The sequence below is a fragment of the Equus quagga genome, chromosome 1, assembly GCF_021613505.1.
Source record: "Equus quagga isolate Etosha38 chromosome 1, UCLA_HA_Equagga_1.0, whole genome shotgun sequence".
Lineage (NCBI taxonomy): Eukaryota > Metazoa > Chordata > Mammalia > Perissodactyla > Equidae > Equus > Equus quagga.
Genome location: NC_060267.1, coordinates 161,359,134 through 161,381,678, shown reverse-complemented (window position 1 = coordinate 161,381,678; position 22,545 = coordinate 161,359,134). Strand labels below are relative to the sequence as shown.

Genomic DNA, 22,545 nt, shown 5'->3' with positions numbered 1-22,545 from the left:
GTCCTCAGCCAGTAAGCTTCCTCCTTTCTAGTCTGTTCTATTCTACCTCACAATGAAATAGAAAACTCCCTCAGGAAAATGCCTGGGTAAATGTGCTGCTCACACTGGCCAGCTTCCCTTTTCCCGGGGATCACAGCCCTTCACGTCTTACCTGAGTCTCTCACTCTCCAATGCTTTCAAACAGTTATTTTATGTATATTGTTCAGATTTATGATTATTTTTTACTGTAGGGTTAGTTCAATATAACCTATGTCATTACGGCTGGAACCAAAAGTATTGCTTCTTTCAGAGGGCTCCTTATGAGCTACATTTTTAAGGGTAAATGAGACCTGAAGCTTACCTCTGAAATCTTTATTGTTTTATATTTTCTAATCTTTTATTACTCAAAACTTCTGTTTACATATATATCCAAGATCCTGGGATGCTGTGCTTTCTAGAGGCTGAGTAAATTTGAACTACCCTTCTCCCTAACACCATCCCTTGGGAAAAAGTCTCGTGCTCTTTCTAGGCATATTATGGCTTTTAGGGAAGTTTATATTCCGCTGGTAACCTATGATTATGAATTCCTGCTCTCTGTTCTGCAACTCTGCTCTGTTTCAGACCCAAGTGGAACCCGGCCCCTTTCTTTAATTTCCATGCACACACAAACAAAAATATCCAATCGCGCAAGGTTTTTTGGTGGGTTGGAGCCTTTGTGGAAGGTTGGGCAATGGGTTCTAAAAGGAGGAATGTCTGCGTAATGAAAATGCAAACAGTATAAATACAACTTGTCTATGTACCCTTCTTCTTAAAAATCACTTGGCCACTCTGCCACGTTGTTCAGCCCTTTATTATTGCTCTCGCCTCTCTCCTCTCCTCTCTTCTGTGCTTTCCCTTCATTCTCAAATTCCCCACTATTTCTCATACGTATTAGCTTAACTCTTCCCTTTGGTTGCCTATGTCTTTGTAATTTTGCCTTCTAGATGTTACCTTTTACCCCAAGTAGCTTATAAGCTATCAAGTGACATAGAGAGCTACCAGAACATCTGATGAAGAGAAACCTGATAGCCAACTCATTTTGAAACAAAGACCCAAAAAGTATTTTAAGAAATAGTTAAAATTAAGAAGGGATATGCATGTAGCAGTAAGCTATGACTCCTAGAACTGCGATAAATTATGTCACTTTAGAATGACAGCTCATCCAATTCCCATAGGAAAATTAAAATGTATAAAATACTTTCTAAGTTTGTGAAAAGGCTAGCTAGTACTGTTTTGACCTCATGCTAATTATGCATTTTATGCACTCAGTGTATTTTCTATATTTGCCCTTATTTATATCTCCTGGATGGCCCCAATAATGGCGTAGATTAATTTAGCTATTTCTGTCTATGCAGATATAAGAAATTAGCTTCACTGCTTCTCGTGGTAAACACTGTAAAATTGATTTTAGCACAAACTCATGTGTTATTGATTGTGAAATTTAGTTTGCCTTAGCATAAGAATTATGAATTTGTGATAAATAAAATGATTGACAAGTATCTAAAATATCTGTTTTTAAAAATTAATAATACTAATACACTGAAGCTGAGATATTGATATGGCTATACATAAATATCTCATGTGCTTTGCACGTGGTAGACACTGACTCGGTGGTGGTGTTGTGGTTGTGGAGTAATAAAAAGCAATTGTTGTTGAAAAAAGATGATAAATTCTCCAGTTTTACCTTTTTTTTTTTTTTAAAAGATTGGCACCTGGGCTAACAACTGCTGCCAATCTTTTTTTTTTTCCCCCCGCTTTATCTCCCCAAACCACCCCGTACACCGCTGTATATCTTAGTTGCACGTCCTTCTAATTGTGGGATGTGGGACGCCGCTCAGCATGGCCTGATGAGCAGTGCTATGTCCGCGCCCAGGATCCAAACCCTGGGCCCCCACAGCGGAGCGCGCGAACTTAACCACTCGGCCACGGAGCCGGCCCCTCCAGTTTTACCTTAATGAGAGGTTTCTCAATGATGAAACCTATTAAATTTTGTATGTGTTGATCACTTCATTTTTTTCTCAATTTTCCATTATTATCATATAGTCTTAGCATAAAAAAATAATCTCCCCCTTCAGTCTCCCCACCTCTTTAGTAAAGAGAGGGCTATTTCCCCGGTTTCCTGAGGGTCAGCGGCCTCTAGGTCAAGGTCTTTGAACTCCCCTCTCCAGCATGGCACGAGAGGTTATACCAAAATTCAGAGAAGGTTCCTGAAGCAGAGACATGGGAGCTCTTGAGGAACACCCACTTTCAGCAGCTTTTCTTCACTTTTGACATATTTGATGATTCTTGGGTAGTTTATGGTGCTGACCCATAGCAGCTCAAAACCTCAGCATTCATCGTAATATCCCAATTCCTCCACACCAACACACACACTCCCTCTATACCAAGCACCATGCTTAAGCAGTGTAGTTACAAAACTATATGCTTCAGAGTCTTAGCCCTCAAGTGAAACAAATACATATATAAACATAATTCACTGCAAAAGTTCCAGAGGGGTCATATGCATTAGTTAATGCAGATATAACTAAACATAATTGAATGTAAACATTTCGTGCTAATGGAAGAGTCAACTTTGTGGGGGTTGCGTGCATGTGTGTGTGTGTGTATGTGTGTGTGGTAGGTGCTGAAACGTATCCATTTGACCATGACCAATGAGAAGTGATATACTAGTTCTCCCTGCCTCTGTTCTTGTTCCCCAACCCTCTTCTCTCCTCAAGGCTACAGGAGCAATCTTTTCAAAATATATATTAGATATGTCATTCTGTTGCTTAAAATATTTCAATGGATCTTCCATGAACTCTTAATAAAATCTAGATTTCTTACCATAGCTTTCAAGATCCTATGCATTCCAACCCCTGGCTGCCTTACAAACTCATCTGATGCCATCTTGCACCCAGCACTCCAGCAAACTGGCCTGCTTTCCCTTCCTTACATGGGCCAGGCTCCTGCCTGCCTTTTAGGCCTCAGGGCCTTTGCATGGCTCTTCTTTCTTCCTGCAGTGCTATTCCTCTGGCCTTAACTGACCACCTGCTCTGGAGTTTGCCTCTCCCAGTTATCCTCTGTCACATCACCTTGTTTATCTTTTTCATGGTAGTTAGCAACATCTGAAGTTACTTAATATGTATATTTTCTTTTTCCCGGTCAGTTTCTCCTACCAGAATGTCTGCTTTGTGAAGGCTTTATCTTATTCTATGCTGTATCCTCAGTATCTATGTCAGGGCCTAGTGTAGGATCCACATTTAACATATACTTGAAGCTTGAATGAGTGAATGTCAAAAAGTTTACCTTGGGACCTGGAACCTATATGAAATTTTGAGAAAATGAACAAAGTCCTGAAGACAGCAGGCTATGTAGCCAGTAAATGGAGTCTAAAATGAAAAGTAAAGGGAATTTAGAATTATATTTCTTAGAAGTAACAAAGCCAGAGAGTGTCGACAGTAGAATTTGAAAGAGAAGCTAAATTGAAAAACAGCTATTTTTCACTTCTCCTACGTTCGGGACAAGAGGTTTTCAAAAGCTGTAGCAGGAATTTAAACTGAATAATAGAGAAGAAAAAAAAAAACCCACCTCGCAATATAGGTAATGTAGTCCTCCAGGCGGTTTGGTTTAGCAGGTTGTGTTAATGAAAAAGGATCTGCCTTCAACTCTAAGCTAACGCACATGTTTTCTGTAGAAATAGATGCACCATTACAACACTAATACCCCCAGAAAGCAGAGAATCAGTACTGTTAACTGTTAAATCATTCTGAACTGTTGTTACTCACCTCACTTTTATTGCCCGGAGCATGAGGCCACAAACTTTCTAGGTGAAATGAATTTACATGTGGAAAATTCCAGGGTCTAGTAGAGCAGCTTATCTGTGGTTATGAAATACTTCGTCAAAGTGTAATAGGTCTGTTGCCCTTAGTGATAAACTGTGAGGTATAGGGTCTGTAAAGATGCTCTGTATGATGAAATCTCATCATGTATTTCTCATGTTCCTTAATCAGCATTAGCCTCAGTGGTATCTGAATGTGAACTTGTATTTCCCATCCGGGTCTGGACCCCATGTCTTTTTTTTTTTTTTTTTTGAGGAAGATTAGCCCTGAGCTAACTACCGCCAGTCCTCCTATTTTTGCTGAGAAAGACTGGCCCTGAGCTAACATCCATGCCCATCTTCCTCTACTTTATAAGTGGGATGCCTGCCACAGCATGGCTTTTGCCAAGCCGTGCCATGTCCGCACCGGGATCTGAACCAGCGAACCCTGGGCCGCCGAGAAGCGGAACGTCCAAACTTAACCGCTGTGCCACCAGGCCAGCCCCCTGTACCCCACGTCTTTAATGTGCAAAGGTGAATCTTTATTTACAGTTTTCTATTTTCAGAAGGCAGCACCTATCTCAAATGCAAATATCATTGGAGAAAGCATCTAATTCCCATGCCCCATGGAGTTGTGTCCACTTGGACCTCTTGGCAATGGAGAATTTCTTGTGTAATTAAACTGTACTGTATGCATGAGGTTCAACTCCATGCTTCCTCCTTTAGATAAAAAGAAACCTGAATAGATCTTTCAAGCGAAGTCTGTCATTTGCCAGCATCTCTTTCCTCCTATGTGACCACATTACAATTTAATTCAAGATTGTACTGAAAAGGGAGTTATTTCCAAAAGAGGGACTTGGTTTAAATTTCGTCCCCATTTCAGTCTGAAATAAGATTGGGCTGCTTGGAAGCAATTTTCTTAAAAATGATTTACCAAATAGTAATAATTTTAAAAATTGTATCTGACAGCCCAGATACTTAGCTCTTCAAGAGTAGCCTGTGTGTAGGTGTGCGTCTACTAGAGCCTTGTATCATAGGAGAACATATTAATTCTGCACTTTTCTGAGATAAATGTTCTTAGCAAATTGCACATTGAAAGACTCACAGGTCACTTTAGCATGGCAGCTTTCCTTGCCATCTCCGGACCAACAGGTGTTTTGTTTATTAGTTGTGTATTTTCAAACACTCTCCCTTAGGGAGCAAGAACCCTTCCCTGAAATATCTTGTAGTGAACTGTTTTACCCACTGTTCACTTTCATGGTGCTTAAGACCCTGTCAGCTAGGATAGGAAAAGCTCAGTAAGTAATGACCTGGAAAGTTCACTTGCATGCGGGATATATTTTATGTTCTGAAACTCTTCTCCTATTGGGGTCTTTCAGTGGATTCAGAAGTCGTGGCCAACATAGTGCCTTGAAGGAAGAGATTGTGTTTCAATTAGTGTCCCCAGAACCTAATGTTGTGTTTATGCTCATGGCATTGAGTAAATGGAGACTGCTGTTGAGTTTCTTGCATTATTGTCATGTCGGACTTACTCTGACTGCAGCAAAATGACCCTCACTGCCCTCTTCTCTTCTAAGTGATTGCCTATGGTTCCTGCTTCATTCCCTCCATTATCAGTCTTGTTCCCATCTTCTTCTCCCTTAAAGAAGATCTCAGGGAGCACTGGACTCTAAGTGTACACTCCCCTGTAATCCTGAAGTTCTCTTTCTCCTGCCTGGTCCACTACCTCAGAGAGATGAAGGCGTTATACTCCTAAAAAGAAAAGAGGTATGCTCATCTCTTTTCAGACTAGACTGATTCTTTTTAAAATTTTTATTTTAAGACAGAGCTAGTGTGGGACATTGGCAAAAGGGCCAGCCTGAGAATTCTGTTAAGTTTTGGGGCATTCAGAATGAGCACATTGACTGTAGGAAATAGAAATCCAACTCAAATATAGCAGTGGAGGCAGAGGAAATTTATTGTAAGGATTCCAAGTATCTAATGGGATTAAATAAAACACAAACACACACAAAACATACACACACACAAAAACATGCACACCTGGATCTCAGGAATTCTTATAATCAGGTTCTCAAGCTCTCTTAGAATGTTCTCTCCATTTCTTACTTTTCCTTTTCTCTCCATTCTTCTCTCCTTCAGTAGACTTGTGGTCTTTCTTTCCTTATACAAATGTCAGGAAATAGCCAGAGATCCTCAATTCAAAGGACAGCAGATTAAGCTAGACTCTCTTCATTGTTCTAGATTCCTGTAGAAAGACTGAGTGGTTCAGCTTAAGTCAAGTCCCTATCCAGGTTTCATCAATTATTTTTGTGCGTGTGTATGTGTGTGCGGTGGGAGTCAAGGATGGAGGGAGTCCACATTGTAGTAACACAGTGGTTTCCAGGGCAGCTCAGTGGACTGAGGAGTTGTGATAAGAGACAGGATCCTGAGAAGAGGTGGGTGGTTAGAGGTAGTTATTGGACAAATGAAGCAAGGCCCGTGAACGTGTGAACTGTTGGTAATCACATCATTGTAAGTTGCACAATCATATCTCAGCAACATTTTCTTTGACACCAAATCCATTTAAATATATATTAAAAATAAAAACACATAAAATAGAGAACACACAAAAAGCTTAAAACCACCCAGAATGGGTTCATGTTTCATCTCCTCTGGATTCTCTCCTGTGTAGGCTTTTCTCAACCAAATAGCATGAGGCATATCCTGCAAAGAGATCAGCCATATTTTGATGATGTCTAGGGTATTTCAGCTTGTGTTTGCAGGTTGAACAGTGAGCAGTTCGATTTTTAAGCTCCTTACGGGGGAGAGGGTGTTAACTGGCTTGGGAAAGTCAGAGAATAAAAAAGGCCACCTGCCATCCCATAAACAAAACAAAAAAGTCTTTTCTTTCTCTACTTCCCTGGTTGCTTCCATCCTGCAGGGAACAACAGATGTTCAGCCTGAAATAAAAAGCATCAGATTTGCATATGCACACATATACACACAAATGGGCAGGGCTCAATTTATGTGCATTCCTTGAGAATGAAAAACTACCTGGGCTACATCCACCAAGAATAGTCTCCTGTGCCCCACAGTTACTTGGGGGACCAGGGTCCTCCATTCCACACTGCATTCTCGATTGTTGTGTAAGCCTTAGAAGCACAGAGCTTGCCCTCTTTAAGTTCTCTAGCCCGGGGTGGCAGAGTCCTGCCCTCCTAACAAAGGCTCTAGGAAATGAAGATGATGTTGATGCAGCTGATGGCACAGCAGCTCCCCTGAGCCAAACTGTATGCTAAGCACTTTACAGACATGAACTTTTTTTATTCTCACAACAACCATGGAGATAAGTTAAGTTCATGTACTAGACATGAAGACTAGTTAAGGATGAGGGAAGTCCAGGGTCCCTCAACAAGGAAGAAAGAGGGGTCAGAAACTGCAACTTCAATCCCAAACCATCCGAATCTAAAACCCAATTGAAACAGTGTAAGTTTGTCCATCAAAACAGAGTTAATTCATGCTCTGTCCCTTGATCCTATGAACGCTGCATGCCAGCTACATTGCAGGTTCCTGGAGCATTCACAGGAAATGTGTTTCCACAGGAAAATGTCTCATATGCCAAAGACAAGTAAAAAATGAACCACATAATTTTTTGATAATTCATCAAGCTTACACTTTTGATTTGTGCACTTTCTTCTGTATGTTATACTGTGGTGAGAAAGTTTTTCAAAAATGAATCATAAGAATTAACCAAGTTATAAGTGGAGAACTCAGTTGTATACATATAAATACCTTGACAGCAATAACTATATTTTATTCATCTTTGTAATCCTTTTCCAAGTGAAATTGCTGGCACAAAGTATGTGCTTGATGAATGCTTATTGGAATTTAGTTCATTTATTTCTGTAGAGATATGTATTTCCAGATCCACAGAATAATCGACTCTTACAACTGGAAGGGGCCTTGTGTAACATCTAATAAAACTTGGTTTTTCTTTCAATTGCAAGTGGCTTCAGGAGGGGGGAGAAAGAAAATTTATTCACTCCCAGAACTAAAATTCCAGTCATTGATTAGCTATATAACTTCAGTGAATTATATACCTAAATGAGTTAGAATATTCCCTTTGCACAAAGAGGACTTTCGCTTTTGGATAAAATCTCTCATTGACCATACTAAGCATGTGTTTCAAATAAGATTCAATCAAAAAATCAGAGTGTATCTCATTTGGTTTTAATTTCTCTTGTCAACTGAATATTTAGCAGCACATCTACTGAGGAGGAAACGATGCTAATATTTATTAAGTACGTATTATGAGTAAGGCAATGGGTTTACATTACTTCATGTAGTTTAATTTTAATCTTTGCATCACCCCTGAGAGCTGGGATTATGTTTTTGCTTTACAGATGAAGGAACTGAGCGTCCGAGTACACTGCCTGAGCTATAGAATCAGTGAAAGAGACAGACAGTGTAAAACCGAGTCCAATTCTGGTATTCTGAATCCTGGGACATTTGACCACTAAAGCACTCTTCCACAAATCAAAACATAATTCTCCTAAGAGGGGGCTGGTCTCCTTCAGACATCCTGACCTACAGCAGAAGCTATACTGAATTTCCAGAGTAACGTTCACTTTAATCTTCTTAACCTTAATGCTCTTACTTGTCACGTCTCATCAAAAACCCCACTGTACCTAAAGATTTCAGGAAGGACATCTCATTACCAAAAGGACAAGTAAGACAGCAGGACTATTCTAGCCTGTGTCCTCTCTACTGGGTTTTCTGCTTTTATTTGCTCGTAAATCCATCCGTTTATTACATAACCCTGTGGCCGTAGAATAGCTCTAGGAGAATTTCTTCCCATTCAAGTATGTGCTTTTCAGGCTGCTATACACATCATTGTTCTTCATCCTTTCCTCGCTCCAAATTCAAGAGTAAATTTGTGAAATCTCCACTCCAGCATCATTTCAAATGTGCAAATAATATTTCAATTTCTTTCCAGACTCAGTTTTATACTTGGAAGAAGCTGGAGGCCTTCTTATTCATTGAAATAAATAAAAATCTCATTGGAGTGCGAACATATCACATTTGCCAATAAATAACACATCCTCAGTGCTTCCTGAACATGCACACACACTCATCCATGTACGTACAGTTATGTAGAGGAATTGAGAGTGTACGCGAAAGAAGCAATATTTTTAACTTAGAGTTTTGCTCACATTTATCAATCAGTCTGCAAATATTTTACCTGTGGATATGTTAGGAGTTTTTAAAATTTTATTCTTTTTTTTCAAGAATTCGATCTCCTAGGACTTGTTAGAATATTCCTGAAGTTTTTCTGCAGTAAATATTTCACTCTTTGACATGTGCAAGTCTGCTAATATTTCACAGGTCATCCTTGGACATGTGCGACATTTCTTCTCACTAATCCCATAATTCTTGCCTCTAATCCCAAACCGAGACTCAACTGTTACATATAAAGTCAATGGGTGGTATGACTGAAACTGTTGTAAATGAGCTAAGTTCGCGGAAATTAAACTAAAATTAAAAACAAACTACAAGATCCCAGGATAAACATCTTTAATGGTGCTTTTCCTGTGAAGTTCCCCAAAAGGGTATAGACAGCAGATCCTATGAAATATGGTTGAGACAGTCTGCATACACCGCCACGCAGACTGTGCTCAGAGGGCAGATCTGGAAACCTCTGGTTTCATCAAATTTGAAGCCACTATTTGCTCACTATTTAAGCCCAGCATTCTGGGATGCCAAAAGAGCGGTGGCTTTGACTGGAGGAAACAGCTGCCAAGTAGTCAGAAATATGAAGCAAACAAGATACAAGTTAGGGAGGATATTGAAGTACCTCGAAATTATGAATTGGAAGACCAGCATGCTGTAATAATGACAATTCCATAAGGGCAGAGGGACGCGGGAGATGCAGTTTTGTCAAATGAATTGGGATTTAAAGGATTTGGTTTCCGTGTCATTGAGAAAAATGATTAAGGAAAATTCTGAGATGAACATCTGCAAGATGCTAAGCTTTTAGTGATGTGGTAATCCCACTTATATCTTCCATCCTGAAGATTAAGGTCTTTAAAAGCAGAGCATATGGTGACCAATCTGTGTCACTGCATTTTGCCAGCATTCATAAACAGCCTCAAGTCTGACTAGTGCTAACAAAGCATATTTATATTCTGGGTTATACAGTTTACATTTTTTCTTTGAGGCTGTTAGTCACCCTTCTACCTTGATAGTACAAAATGGTAGCATCATATATGAAAAAAATCCAAAACACCCAAACAGGATTCTGTCAAAAAAAGCAGTGAATGCTGGGTAGTAGACTCAATACACATAGGAGTTGTATGACTTGGAACAAGTTGCTTACCCGCAGTGGGCCTCCAGTTCCTCATCTCTGGCCTAGGTGATCACTAAGAAATTGTCTGGTTGGGTCAGGCTGAATGCAGTAATGGCCAACTCCAAGTCTCAGTGACTTAACACAATAAGTAGAATAAAAGACTTCTGAGTTCTGACTCATTCATCTCACAGTGTACACATGGTAGCTTTTCATTTGGTGATTTGAGGACCCAGCCTTCCTCTATTTGGTGGCACCGTCATCACCTAGGCCTCAGAGTCCTCTGGAACTCAAAGTCCTCCACTAGATACTTCATACCTGACCAGCCAACCAGCTGAGAGAGAGAATATAGAGGCTCTCCCTGCATCCCTCAGGGGCCAGAGCTAGAAATGCCATAGATCTCTTCTGTTCGCATTCCGTTGGCCAGAATTCATCATCTGGTTCAGCCTAAGTGCAAGCAGGCTGGGAAATCTCATCAAGCTGTGTGTCTAAAAGGATGCAACTGGTGAACAACCAACCAGTCTGAGCCACAGGCCCTTCCAGCATTAACTTTCTATTATTTTTTAATTCCAGTTTAAGAAAGCTTTTAAACACTGAGAAAGGTGCACAGCCAAGTTAAATTATTTGTTTTTGCTCCATGTGTGTGTTTTATTATTGTTTTAGTTTTGCCTTTAAATGAGAATATGTTCTTCAGGAAACACAGAATTGGCACACACACCATCGTGTTTAGTATTTTGAAGAAAATATGAGGGAGGAGTGGCCAATGGATGCAGCTTGCTGGATATATGAGTGTGCCATCATTTTAAGAAAGCCTGGCCTATAAGAATATGAATCTACAGAATTCGTTAAGAAATAGGAAGGTGTTCACACCTTAAAATATTTCTTCAATTTTTCTAAGCAGTTTACCACAGAGTCACTTTAACGGTGTTTCTCTGAGTGAAAATAAATGTTTGTTTAGGAATTCTGAATAAATTCTCGTAAAGGGGAGAGTGAGAGGAGGGGCAGAGGCTTCAAGGCAATGTTAGAGAGCCAGTGCCAAGGAGAACTCACACCTCCTGAAGATGTAATGGAAATTAATGGGGAAACTAGGACTTCCTCTGTGGGACTCCACGTGCCGTATTTTGGAAGCACCCTTATTACCTAAAAGGTGGCGCCTACACAGTTCAACTAAGGCCGGAACTGTTCCTTCAAAGAATCCAACTTTGCTGGTTTCCTGCAATCCCCAAAGAAACAACTTAACAAGCACAGTTTGATCCGGGAGATTGGAAACTTGAAAGACCAGAATTGGTTTGCACAGATTTGTGTAAATAGTTATGAAAGAATCATCCTTCCAATAGAGTCACTTGTACATATTTTGCAGTCATGGAAATAATAGCCTTAAAACTTGGAGAGAAAAGTTTGTTCTGAAGAGAATTATATGCATCCATTTGATGCGTGTAACTAAAAGAATGATGTCTTTGTGTGATGCTATAAATAACTGAGTTAGATAGTTCTGTAAATTCAGAAGGACCCCACTATAAGAAGTTGCACCCATTCTAAATGGAAATGCCTTATTCACTGTTCACATTTTTATGAAGACGACTTCCTCAATGAATATCACTGTGACTTTCCCCAAACTTGGAAATGGCCACTTTGTCACTAGGTTGCCATGTGATAACTCTCAAAGCTTGTCCACATAGCTTAACTTCAGGAAAAGAGTCATTGCCTCACCTCTCCTCACAAACCCCTCCCTTAAATTTCTCACTATTTATTTTTAAAGGTTAAGGAAAAGTCTATCCTATGATGAAATCTCACATTCAAAAATATAAATTTACATGAGAAAAGAAATAGAAAATACACACTGCTGTATAAATAATTGGAGAATGATTTTTTTCCCCCAAAGGAAGCACGTTTTGGGTGAGAACATTATTAGGAAAGAGACTCAGAGAAGGAAATGAGATATATCAGATATATTTTATCTGTGACAATTTTTGTTCTGGAAGCTTCCTGGATTACCACTGGAGGAGCAAAAATGCCCAATCAGACAAGTTTCGTCCTAAATTTCAGTGGCTTGTAATCCTATTGTGAATCCTCACGAAGACTTGCTTTTAGGCAGCGTATAATTTGTCAGTAATATCTTCCTTACGGTGCCCCACACATCACCTGTGAGTCCAACGAAACCGTAACATAGGAAGCTTGGCCTCACATCTACTAACTGTGAGACTGTCTTCCTCCCTTAGAAAATGTCAAATATTTGGTCAAAGGGTGAATACTATGATGAACAATATTCTTCATGCTAAAGTTTCAAAGATATCTTTAATTTAAAAATGTATGCATGTCGTCGTGTAGAAGCTGCCTATGACCCCACTATCAAAGTCCTATATGGGGCCTCGTCTTATTTTCTGAGGCTAAGTGAGCTTAACCGAGGCACGGTGCTTCAAATAAGCAAACTAGCTCATTTCAGTTTGCTGGTTCAAACACTGTCTACAACATATAGGGCTGTTCAACTTTTTTGTTACAGTGTAAAATTGACAATGGGCTTCCTAGGCAGCAAATTAGGCATTTTGCATTAGCTTTAAAAGGGCCATCGGGAGTTGTGATGCTCAAACTTCTCACATTAAATCGAGCATCTTTCTTCACCGACCTGGTTTGGAACCAAAGTACTCAGCATGTACCCTGAAAATCTTACGAAATCAGCTATTGTGTTTCTTTACAATTACATAGTAGCTGATTTTACCGGGCTAACCAGGAGCCATTGTACCCTAATCAGAAGCGGGTCATTGGGGGGCATGGGATCGCAGCTCAATATAATGAGTTTAAACTGTGTAAATTCTTTTAGCACTGATTAGCCTGCTGAACTCCAGAATCATTGGTTTGGCACATAGCTCCTTAAGCCTGAAATCTTTAAAACTGTATGTTGTTGTTGAGAGACTTCTGGTTAGTTTTCTTCACATAAAGGTGTGTATTTTCCTTTCTAAAATGGTATGAACCACATGTTAGTAAATAACACTCTCTCCCTCAAAATCATCCTGCATTTTCCAAGTTTTCAAATGAGTATTAAGGGATTCCTTAGGGTTTTCTTTTAATTCCAGAGACTTGTAGTTTAGGCATTTGAATTCAGAAATGGGAAGTTAAAGTTGTTCTTGAGTTAATTTGTATATATTTGCAATGTCTTTTTGATCGTATTCATAGGCATGGACAATTTGAAAATGCCTTATCTTATTAGTTTGTGGAAAGTATTCCACTTAGTATTGTGTAAATAAAAGTTGTGTTTTTGTGGCCCTTCTGCTAGGAGAACAATTTGAGGAAAACTCATATTTAAAACCTTTATGACCTCTTTGTTAAGGAGTCCTACATATATTTTAGTTTCAAGCTGTACAAACCTATCTGTGTGCATGTTTAGTATCCATGACCTAGCTAATAAAACCCCATTCCCCACCAGCCCAATTCAAAGAAAACGTTTCTTCATAATCACTATGTCAATAGTAATATATTTAACACTTATTAACGTGAATTACTCTTTATGCCAGACACTGGACCAAGTATTCAACCAATGCAACGATGTGAGGATTTTTTTCACCATAAATTCTATGTGAGAATTCCTTGTGGATAATTAAGTTGAGATTTTGAGACTTACACTGCCCTAAGGGCTCCATCCGAATGCTTTCTCTGCCTGGAGAACCAAGGGAGACCTGCAAGGCATAGCGCCACCTAGTGGTCACTTGTGGCATGGAGGTTGGGCATTATGGCCAGAGGGAGGCAGGAAGTGGAGAAACGTGAATGTAGGGATCCGTGGAGAGTTTCAATGACAGAACCAAGAGAGAGGCACCTTTGTTATTGCTAATAGAACAGAAAAGGAGGGATAATTTTAAAAAGTCTTATTGTCGGTTATCAAATGTGTTGCCTTTAAGGTTCTTGAAACATACACACGAAAAATAAGAATTATTTTTTTCATTCGTTTTGGTTGCTGTACTGCGTTGCTCTTAATGGGACACATGCCAGATAAGGCCAACTGGGTCTCCAAGATTTGTTCAGTTTACACATATATATCTCATTTAATCCTCAAAATAACTGTGGATATCATCATTATTTTTGAGAGGAAGAAATGAAAGCTCACAGAATTTCAATTGACAGTGACTGACTTTAGTTCTGACCAATGGAATGGAAGTAGGAGTGACATGTCACTTCCATGCTAGGGTGATCACGTGCCCAGTACGCCGTCCCCATACTCTCTCCCCCAACTCTCTCAAGCTGCCAACTGGATGATGCCGGGACAATCCTGAGACCACATGATGGCAGAACCACAAAATAGAAGAAGCCTGTGTCCCTGAGTTTACCACTTAGGGGAGGACTGCTAGACACACATCAAACTGTACATGAATGAGAAATAAAGTTCTTTTGTGTTAAGCAATTGAAATTTAGCACATTATTTGTTACCTCAGCATTACCTATCCTATCCCAATTAATATGCTTCCCAAAGTCATACAGCTAATAAGTGACAGGACTAGGAAAATCCAAACTCTTAACCACAGTGCTACACTACCTTCTAAATCTAGTATCATCCACCGGCACACAGACCTTTTATCATAATATACACCGCTGAAGAGTTTTTGTGGTGCTTCCTACACTATAGGTCCAGTAGCTGATTCTCCAGCTCTAGCAGTCAGCACACACTAAATTGAGGACTCGATTACTTGACTTGTATTTTCTGCATCAGAAGGAATAGTATTTATCTAAGGGAAGAGAATTCTTTTCTAAGCCCTAATAGTTTGTCTTGACCTCAAGGCTCAGGGTGAAATTGGGAAATGTCGGAATCATCCTTTTTTCACTAAAATCTCATTTCTGTTTCTAAGTTATAAAACAAACAAAAGAAACAATAGAAACTGTATTACACATGTAGGGTTTCAGACCAGCCTCAAAAATCTCTCCTTTGGATTAGATGGTGGTGAACTCTCAGCCTTGTTTAGTTGAAAATGAGTGCTCCCTTATCCAAAGCCTATCCTTCCTCCAGAGGTTGCCATGGCTCCTCCCATCTGCCACCTGCCACTGGTGTCACTCACTAATTATTGGCACCTGCACTTGAGTCTACATGAGAAGGAAGCAAATTAGAAATGAAAATGAGACCTATTGATATGCTACTTGCCTATATTATATGACAACTATTTATGGTTTTGTAAGAGTGGACATTTTAATCATGTGAGTTATGGGGTTATTTATGAGTATCCTTCATTCATATTCTGTTTGTCCCAAACAGCCCAATACTGGTGATGTTGCTGTCCAGTGAACAAGATAAAATATGTGATAATCCCTTTTTCTGAATGGGGACATGTGTTCCTTCAATCTGCTTTGTGCCTTAATCAGTGTGGCATTATTAACAAAGCAGAGGATGTTATGAATCAGTCAGAAAGAAGAGCTTGTAATTCACAGCTCACTTCCCAGTTGAGCAATCAGCTGTAGATAACATTCCTACCAGAGCACTTTAGTGTTTTATGAGATTCCATAACTGAGGGGACATTTGCGGACTCAGGAGCTGTGAACCAAGTAAACAACGGAAATAGATTCCCTACCTTCCTTGGGCCACTGATCCTTTGGGTTACAGTGTAGGATTCCTAGATCCATGTGGGTTCCATTCACATTTGCTTCCTTTCTGCTTCATAGTAGTCAACTTCTTGGTGGTTCAGCCTTTTGAAAACTACTTGAGAGTAAGGAGAGTTTATGTAATGCCTCCCCACCATTGAAAAACCACTCAAGTTTCTTCTAAAGGTAGGGCATTAGCATGGAAGGTGGAGGCCCCAAAGCTTATTGTCATAGTACCATCTGTGAGAATTCAGAGGCATTTTAATGGATGGAGGAAATAGATGAAAGAAATCCGAGAGCTTCTTTCTCAAGTAGAAGAATTCATGAAAGTCCTAATAGCAGAAAAATTTCCTGGGCTGGCCCCGTGGCCAGGTGGTTGAGTTCGCACACTCCACTGCAGGTGGCCCAGTGTTTCGTTGGTTCAAATCCTGGGTGCAGACATGGCACTGCTCATCAAACCATGCTGAGGCAGTGTCCCATATGCCACAACTAGAAGGACCCACAATGAAGAATGTACAACTATGTACCAGGGGGCTTTGGGGAGAAAAAGGCAAAAATAAAATCTTTAAAAAAAAAAAAAGAAAAATTTCCTGTTAAGGAATTTAAGAACTTGAAAAAATGAGTTGGGTGGCCAAGATCAGGTATGAACCTATGAACGCTCTTATAGAAATGTCTTCATTTAGTAAAATAGAGAATATTAAAAAATACAATGGTATTTTTCACACCTGAAATTACTATAATTTGATTATGTCTGATTTGCATTTGCAATTCAAGCTCAGTAGTAGAATTGTGAGGACTTCTTTACACAGTTTCGTGTGAGAGAGACTCAAAATCTCTAAGACTGCCTTCCTCAAAACTTTTCAAAACCTTTGAGTTTTCTTCTAATTGACAGAAAAGGAAAATGGAATCGATAAACATTTTCTATCTAAAAGTATATCTATGCTTCCCCCCCGCCCCCACCCGGGGAGAGAATGCCTAGAATTCATCAGATTTCCTGAAAAATTTGTGACTCAGGAGAAGTTAAAGAGGGGCTTGGGCAATGTAGGGGAGGAGCACATTTCCTCTACCTGCTGTGGGTTCTTCTGGCCAGAGATCAAGTTAAATTCACATGAGACAGAATAACAGGAGAAAACCAAACAAAGCTTTATAACATGAATACATGGGAGAGACCCAGAAAAACTCAGTAACTCGCCAAAATAATGAAAGCTCTCACCTTAAATACCATCCTCAGCTAAGGACAAAGGAGGGTGTTGGGGGATGGGGGCAGTCAGTTATGGGAGATTATCAGAAGAACACATAAACAAAAGTAAGGTTATTATGCAGACTTGAGTCCTTGCCTTCCCTGTCGATAAGAGTTTCTAGAGATAAAGTCATCTCCCCTTCTTCCTGGTACAGAGAGGGAGACACTTTTACAGATGGAGATTTCCTTTACAAATGTAAATGTCTCCTAACAAAGGGTAAGTAAATTCTACTTTTCAGAGTTTCTCTCATGTCTGCAGTTTTTAAAGGTAACCAGCCCAAAATAATCCTCATGCCAAAGAGACATATCTTGGGGTGGCCAATTCCAGGCCCCCACAGCAACTTAGTATCGTGAGATTTTTGGGTCTGCTTCATGGCAATCATCAAACTGTGTGCCAGATTAAATTCCACAATGTATCAGGCATTTAGTCTTACAGCCCAAGTTACAGGGAGGAGGTACCCGAGAAAATTTATGATTCTGTGTAGGGTACATGGAAAGTCAGGATGCAGGGCCTCTGGCAGAGGTTGTGCAACTAATTGGGCAAGTCATCTCATCTTCTTGGGCCACAGTTTCCACATTTCTAGTTGCAGAGTTGGACTAACTCAGTGGTTTCAAACCTGACCTGGAGTCCTGGGCCCCACCCACCACCAACTGAAAGAGACTGGCTGGGGTTGGTCCTCTGGAATCTGATTTGTTTTAGGAATGCTCTTCAAAGCATTCTGTTATTTGCCAGGCATGTAAACCATTGTAGCAAACACTCTTTAGGGTCACTTCTAGCTTTAAAAGACTGAGTTTCCCTTAAACTAATATTCTCTGCCCTTGGCAGAATCTAGATCAGCATGAAGTGTTAGCCAACAGAATGAACATGTCCTGGCACTCTTTTTAAATACATGTAATTAATACTATATGTAAATGAAATGTTTTATTCAGAGAGCTTATCACAGTAGTGTTGGCTATATGATGTATACTTATGGCATAGGATTGCTATGAAAATTAAAGGATGTGGCTGGGGAGCATTTGTCAGGGTGCTGATCACATAGTGAATACTTAACGGATTGATAAGTGGTAGGATGATAATAACAGTGACATTGGTTAGGAGATCTTGCTACTCAAAGTGTGCCCTGTGGGCCGGCAACATGAGTATTATCTGGGAGCTCATTAGAAATGCAGAGTCTCAAGCCCTACCGAGACTTTCTGAATCAGAATGTGCATTTTAGTGAGATCCTCAGGTGATCTGTGTACACAGATAAGTTTGAGAAGCACTGATTTAGAAAAACAGCCTTGGGATTCAGCAACTTGACAGAACTCATACTAGTAGTAAACTAGGGAGCTGGCAGTCAAACCCAAATCAGAAGACCCTAAGGCCAGGGCCTTTCTCCCCCACCCCACCTCCCCGTCAGAGGCCATCTCTGACCTGGAGCTCTTCAGGCTTTCTGAATTCTACTGGGATGTTCTTTGATCCAAGCTGCAACAGAAAGTTTGTAAAACACATTTTTGTGTCTACCATAGTAGCTACAACACTGTAATTTTGTTTTATTTTTCACATTTTTAATTATTCAGCTGTTTTATTTGTCATCATTTAGGGAATTATTACAAAACTTATGTCTACAATGCTTCTGATTAATGCATATTTAGGCAACTAAGCAGATGCAGAATGGGTTGACTGCTTTGATAAAATTAAACATTGATGAAACATATATTTGCAGAGCGATAATGATACCAGCATTTGTATAAATAATAACATCTATTTCCCTAACCATCTAGGAAAAAAAAAAAATCAGTGGGAGGGTGACAGAATTACCAAATATGTCTCTCTTGCTAGGCAGATCATTTTCAAGTGCAAGGTTTGTGTGTGTGTGTGAATAAAATTATGTTAATTTATAGTATCTATTTGCCACTTGAAAATGAAAGAAGTGTATTTGAGCAAAAAACAATGCAGATGAGACCTGAAGCATGTTTCCAGGGTATGGCAGAATTTCCAGAGCTTTGCACATCATGGAAGGTGCATGTTTTTTAATGCACTTCTCCACAGTACCGCAGTTTGATTTTATACAAGATGTGTCCTGAGAGCCAAGTTTAAGTGATTCTCCATTACACATTTGTTTTTTCACATTTTAGCGTCTCTGAAATTAGGATCTGTCTCCCAATGGATAGCATGTCACAATTTGATTGGGAGGATTTTTTTCTTCTTTATAATCAATGGGATCTTACTTTCAATTAAATAGGGGATTAGGATCCCCCATGAACTTAATCCTAGTCCACAAGGAACATCTTAGTGAGTAAAACAAATGGGACAGAAAAGGACCCATCATCTCTGCCCGTATTCAAGTAAGAAGGGGAGGTGGATAAGTAGAAAGAAATGAGATTAAACGAAAAAAGATTCCATGGGTTTCTGTTTTCACAGAGCCAGAGAGAAAAAATCATAGAAGAGAGAACTTAGCAAAAGGGCAGTTTAGAGAGTAAGGGAATAAGAAACAAAAGGAGAGTGAATGAAGCAATAAGATGGAAAATATAGCCAATAAGCCCCCTATTTTGATCATTATTTCCTAGATGCGATGTCCTGTCCTAGACGTTTAGTTTGCTGCTCTCTTTTCTTATCACACACACTGGGCAGTAGAGCTCCTGGAGGGTGGGGTGTGGGAGGTGTTTTCAGCATCTTTCAGGAACTATGTTCTCTGGTCTACACAGGTGGATCGGTTGTCCCCCATCCTCTGAACTTCCATCTCTTTCCCCTGCCTCCCACCTTGCACCCAGTCTCAAACCATCCGGGAAGGTTTAAATGATTGTTACAACTTCCGCTTGTTTGTTTGTTCTTTCAGGTGATATCAAGATTGTCGAACAAATCTACCATCTCACAGGTATGGCTTTTGTCAAAGAGTGAAATGTTTATCTAAAATCTGTAGGACTTCCATTAAATGTGTCTCTCCCTTGAGAGTTTTATGTATTTGCTTTTGACTTTCCCTAATACACTTCCCAACGAGCCATGTGGTGACAGACTTTCTTGAGTTTGGCAATAGAGAAGAATTGAAGCTCATATATCTATTTAAAGGTTTTATTGTTAGTGCTGAGAAGTAGTTTGTCACCAAAACCTGCCAAAAGTAGCAAAGTCTTGAGGTATTGATTTTAGAAGTCCTTTCATTGTGTTTGAAATCAGCAGTCAAATAGTTTTCTTGTAAATATCCAATGGATGGTACAACATGATTATCCTTAATGTAAAAAACATGGTTTAGAGATATTCTGGAAGTAGTTTCACTTGAGCTCTTAAGACAGTCCAAATATTTAAGTAGCTTCCAATTTCACAGAAAACTTTCCCAAAGAAACAGTGATTTGTTTATTTATTATCTAGATTTTTATTACCAATAATCCTGTGACAGGAATCCTATAAACAGCTCCTTTTCTTGCTCTGTACTATTCTTGAGGCAGAACCCAACTTTCACACACACATACACACACACACACACACATGCATACAGAGGCACACAAATAAATCAAGTTACATATGACATTATGAAGACATTGATAATTTACTGAAGACGGTAATGGACGGAGCAAACCTTTTTTTTTTCTTTTTTTTTGAGGAAGATTAGCCCTGAGCTAACACGTGCTGCCAATCCTCCTCTTTTTGTTGAGGAAGACTGGCCCTGAGCTAACATCCGTGCCCATCTTCCTCTACTTTATATGTGGGACGCTTACCACAGCATGGCTTGCCAAGTGGTGCCATGTCCACACCCAGGATCTGAACTGGTGAACCACGGGCCACTGAAATGGAACATGTGAACTTTACCGCTGTGCCACCGGCCGGCCCCAGGGTTTACTTTTAATACCATTGAGAAACTTCTTAAGAGCTCTTAAAACATCTCAGTGCTTTCAACTAAGTTTCTCTCTGACGCTGGTTGTCTTCTCTCTCTCATCTCTACAAAATCCCTCCTCAGGAACTAGCAAAGTGGTCATTATGTTTCAACTCTTCTCAACAGGCAGCCTTCCCTCACTATTGTACCCCTTTTCCCCAGACCTTTCCTATGTTCTCTTTCCCATGAAGAGAAATTTAGCCTTCTTTCAGATTTTCCAGTTTGAATTCCTCAGCAATTTATTGTGCGCTGAAAATGAACATCCCTCCCAAGAATATCCTATCCTTAACTTAAAAAAAAAATCTTATGTGTAATTTAGGCTGAGGTTCATTTGAAATATTAGAACTACCAGAATAACCGGAGTTTTCAGACAATTGATGTTCATTTCTCTCTCATGGAGAAGTCCAGAAGTGGGCAATATAACAGTGTGTCAATAGGGTCGCAAGCTTTCTTCTTTCTGCTTCATCATCTTCAACATATGGCTTCTTTCTTCAAAATCTCCTTCTTCTCTAAGATGACTGCTGGAGATCCATCCATTTCATCCATATTCCAGACTAGAAATCAAAGACATGTGAAAGAGTGAGATAGAGGCTCCCCTCTTTTAGGAGCCTTCCTACAAGTTCCTTATAACATGTCTACTTACATGCCATCATCCCAGAACAGCCTCATGAGACAAACCAAGAAACAAGAGAAGCTGAAAAAGGTGATCTTTGAGCGGGGTGTGTCGTTGCTAAGAGTTCGCTTAACTAAGAGAGAAGGGGAGATTATGTGAAACTACATAACCAGTGTTCTCTGTAGCACCTGCCCTCATGTAAATGTTTCCATTTTGTTCATGATCATCATCACAAGGGGAAGCAGTTATTAAGCATTTTCTGTGCTTTTGGCTGCTGTACTTCCATTATCTAGTGTTTAATTTTTTCCTCACACTATTCCGAATTTTCTGCTGAGGAAACCAAGGTTTAAACAGTTGTATTACTTCACCAAGGCTATAAGTAGTAAATCACAGGACTTCTGGGACTGTGTGACCAAAAATCCATGCATTCAACTACTAGATTTTGTTCTGCTTCCCCTTTAGTCAAGAGGGGTTTGATTGAATCTGAGCATTTATGAGTTTGACATGACTATCCCAGCAAATTGTCTTGAGCTAAATTAGAGATTTCTTTCACTATGGTTATAAAAACCTCATTGCCCTCATGGAAGCATTTGTCAAGAGAGGATGAAGGGGCAGATAGAAGAGAAGGAAGAGATGTGTGGTTGAACTTTACAGCAGTGTATACGCAGGTGAATCCAGCTACACAAGGGAAGTAGGTGTTTCTGTATAGCTGGCCTGAGGAAAGCAACTGATACTCCTGCCTAGAAGCTGCATGTGGGGCTGGGTGTTTAATAATGAAATAAATTTGAGTCCTGTCTGTAATGATGGTAGGAGGGGTAACTTATTCTTGGCTTAAGTAATATTGGCTGTCTTGATCACAAGAGTCAGTATCTAAGCAACTTGTCTAAGGTACCAAGTCTCCATGACAAAATGGAAATACGAAATTTAAACAAACTCGTAGAGATACAAACACCATAGGTTATTAGTTGGAGGATTCTGTCAGGGCCAATGGAAGCTCCTTGAAACAAAGGAATGATTAAACTGCCAATGCAAATGTAAACACAAGTCCAATTCGAGAATGTACTCATTGTTTTTCATTGCTTTGATAAGTTTGCCCTGTTGCGTCTTTACTGAGTGAGCTAACTTTTCCATTCTACGATACTGGTATACAAAAGT

General features: G+C 39.7%; 1 protein-coding gene across 1 annotated transcript in view; it reads left to right on the top strand.

The window, feature by feature from the left end:
• Positions 1 to 22,545, top strand: part of KCNH8 (potassium voltage-gated channel subfamily H member 8) — a 337,488-nt gene that overhangs the window by 284,069 nt on the left and 30,874 nt on the right. The window contains exon 12 of the mRNA XM_046641053.1: positions 19,749 to 19,787. Within this exon, the coding sequence (XP_046497009.1) occupies positions 19,749 to 19,787 (39 nt within the window). The remainder of the gene's footprint in view (positions 1 to 19,748; positions 19,788 to 22,545) is intronic.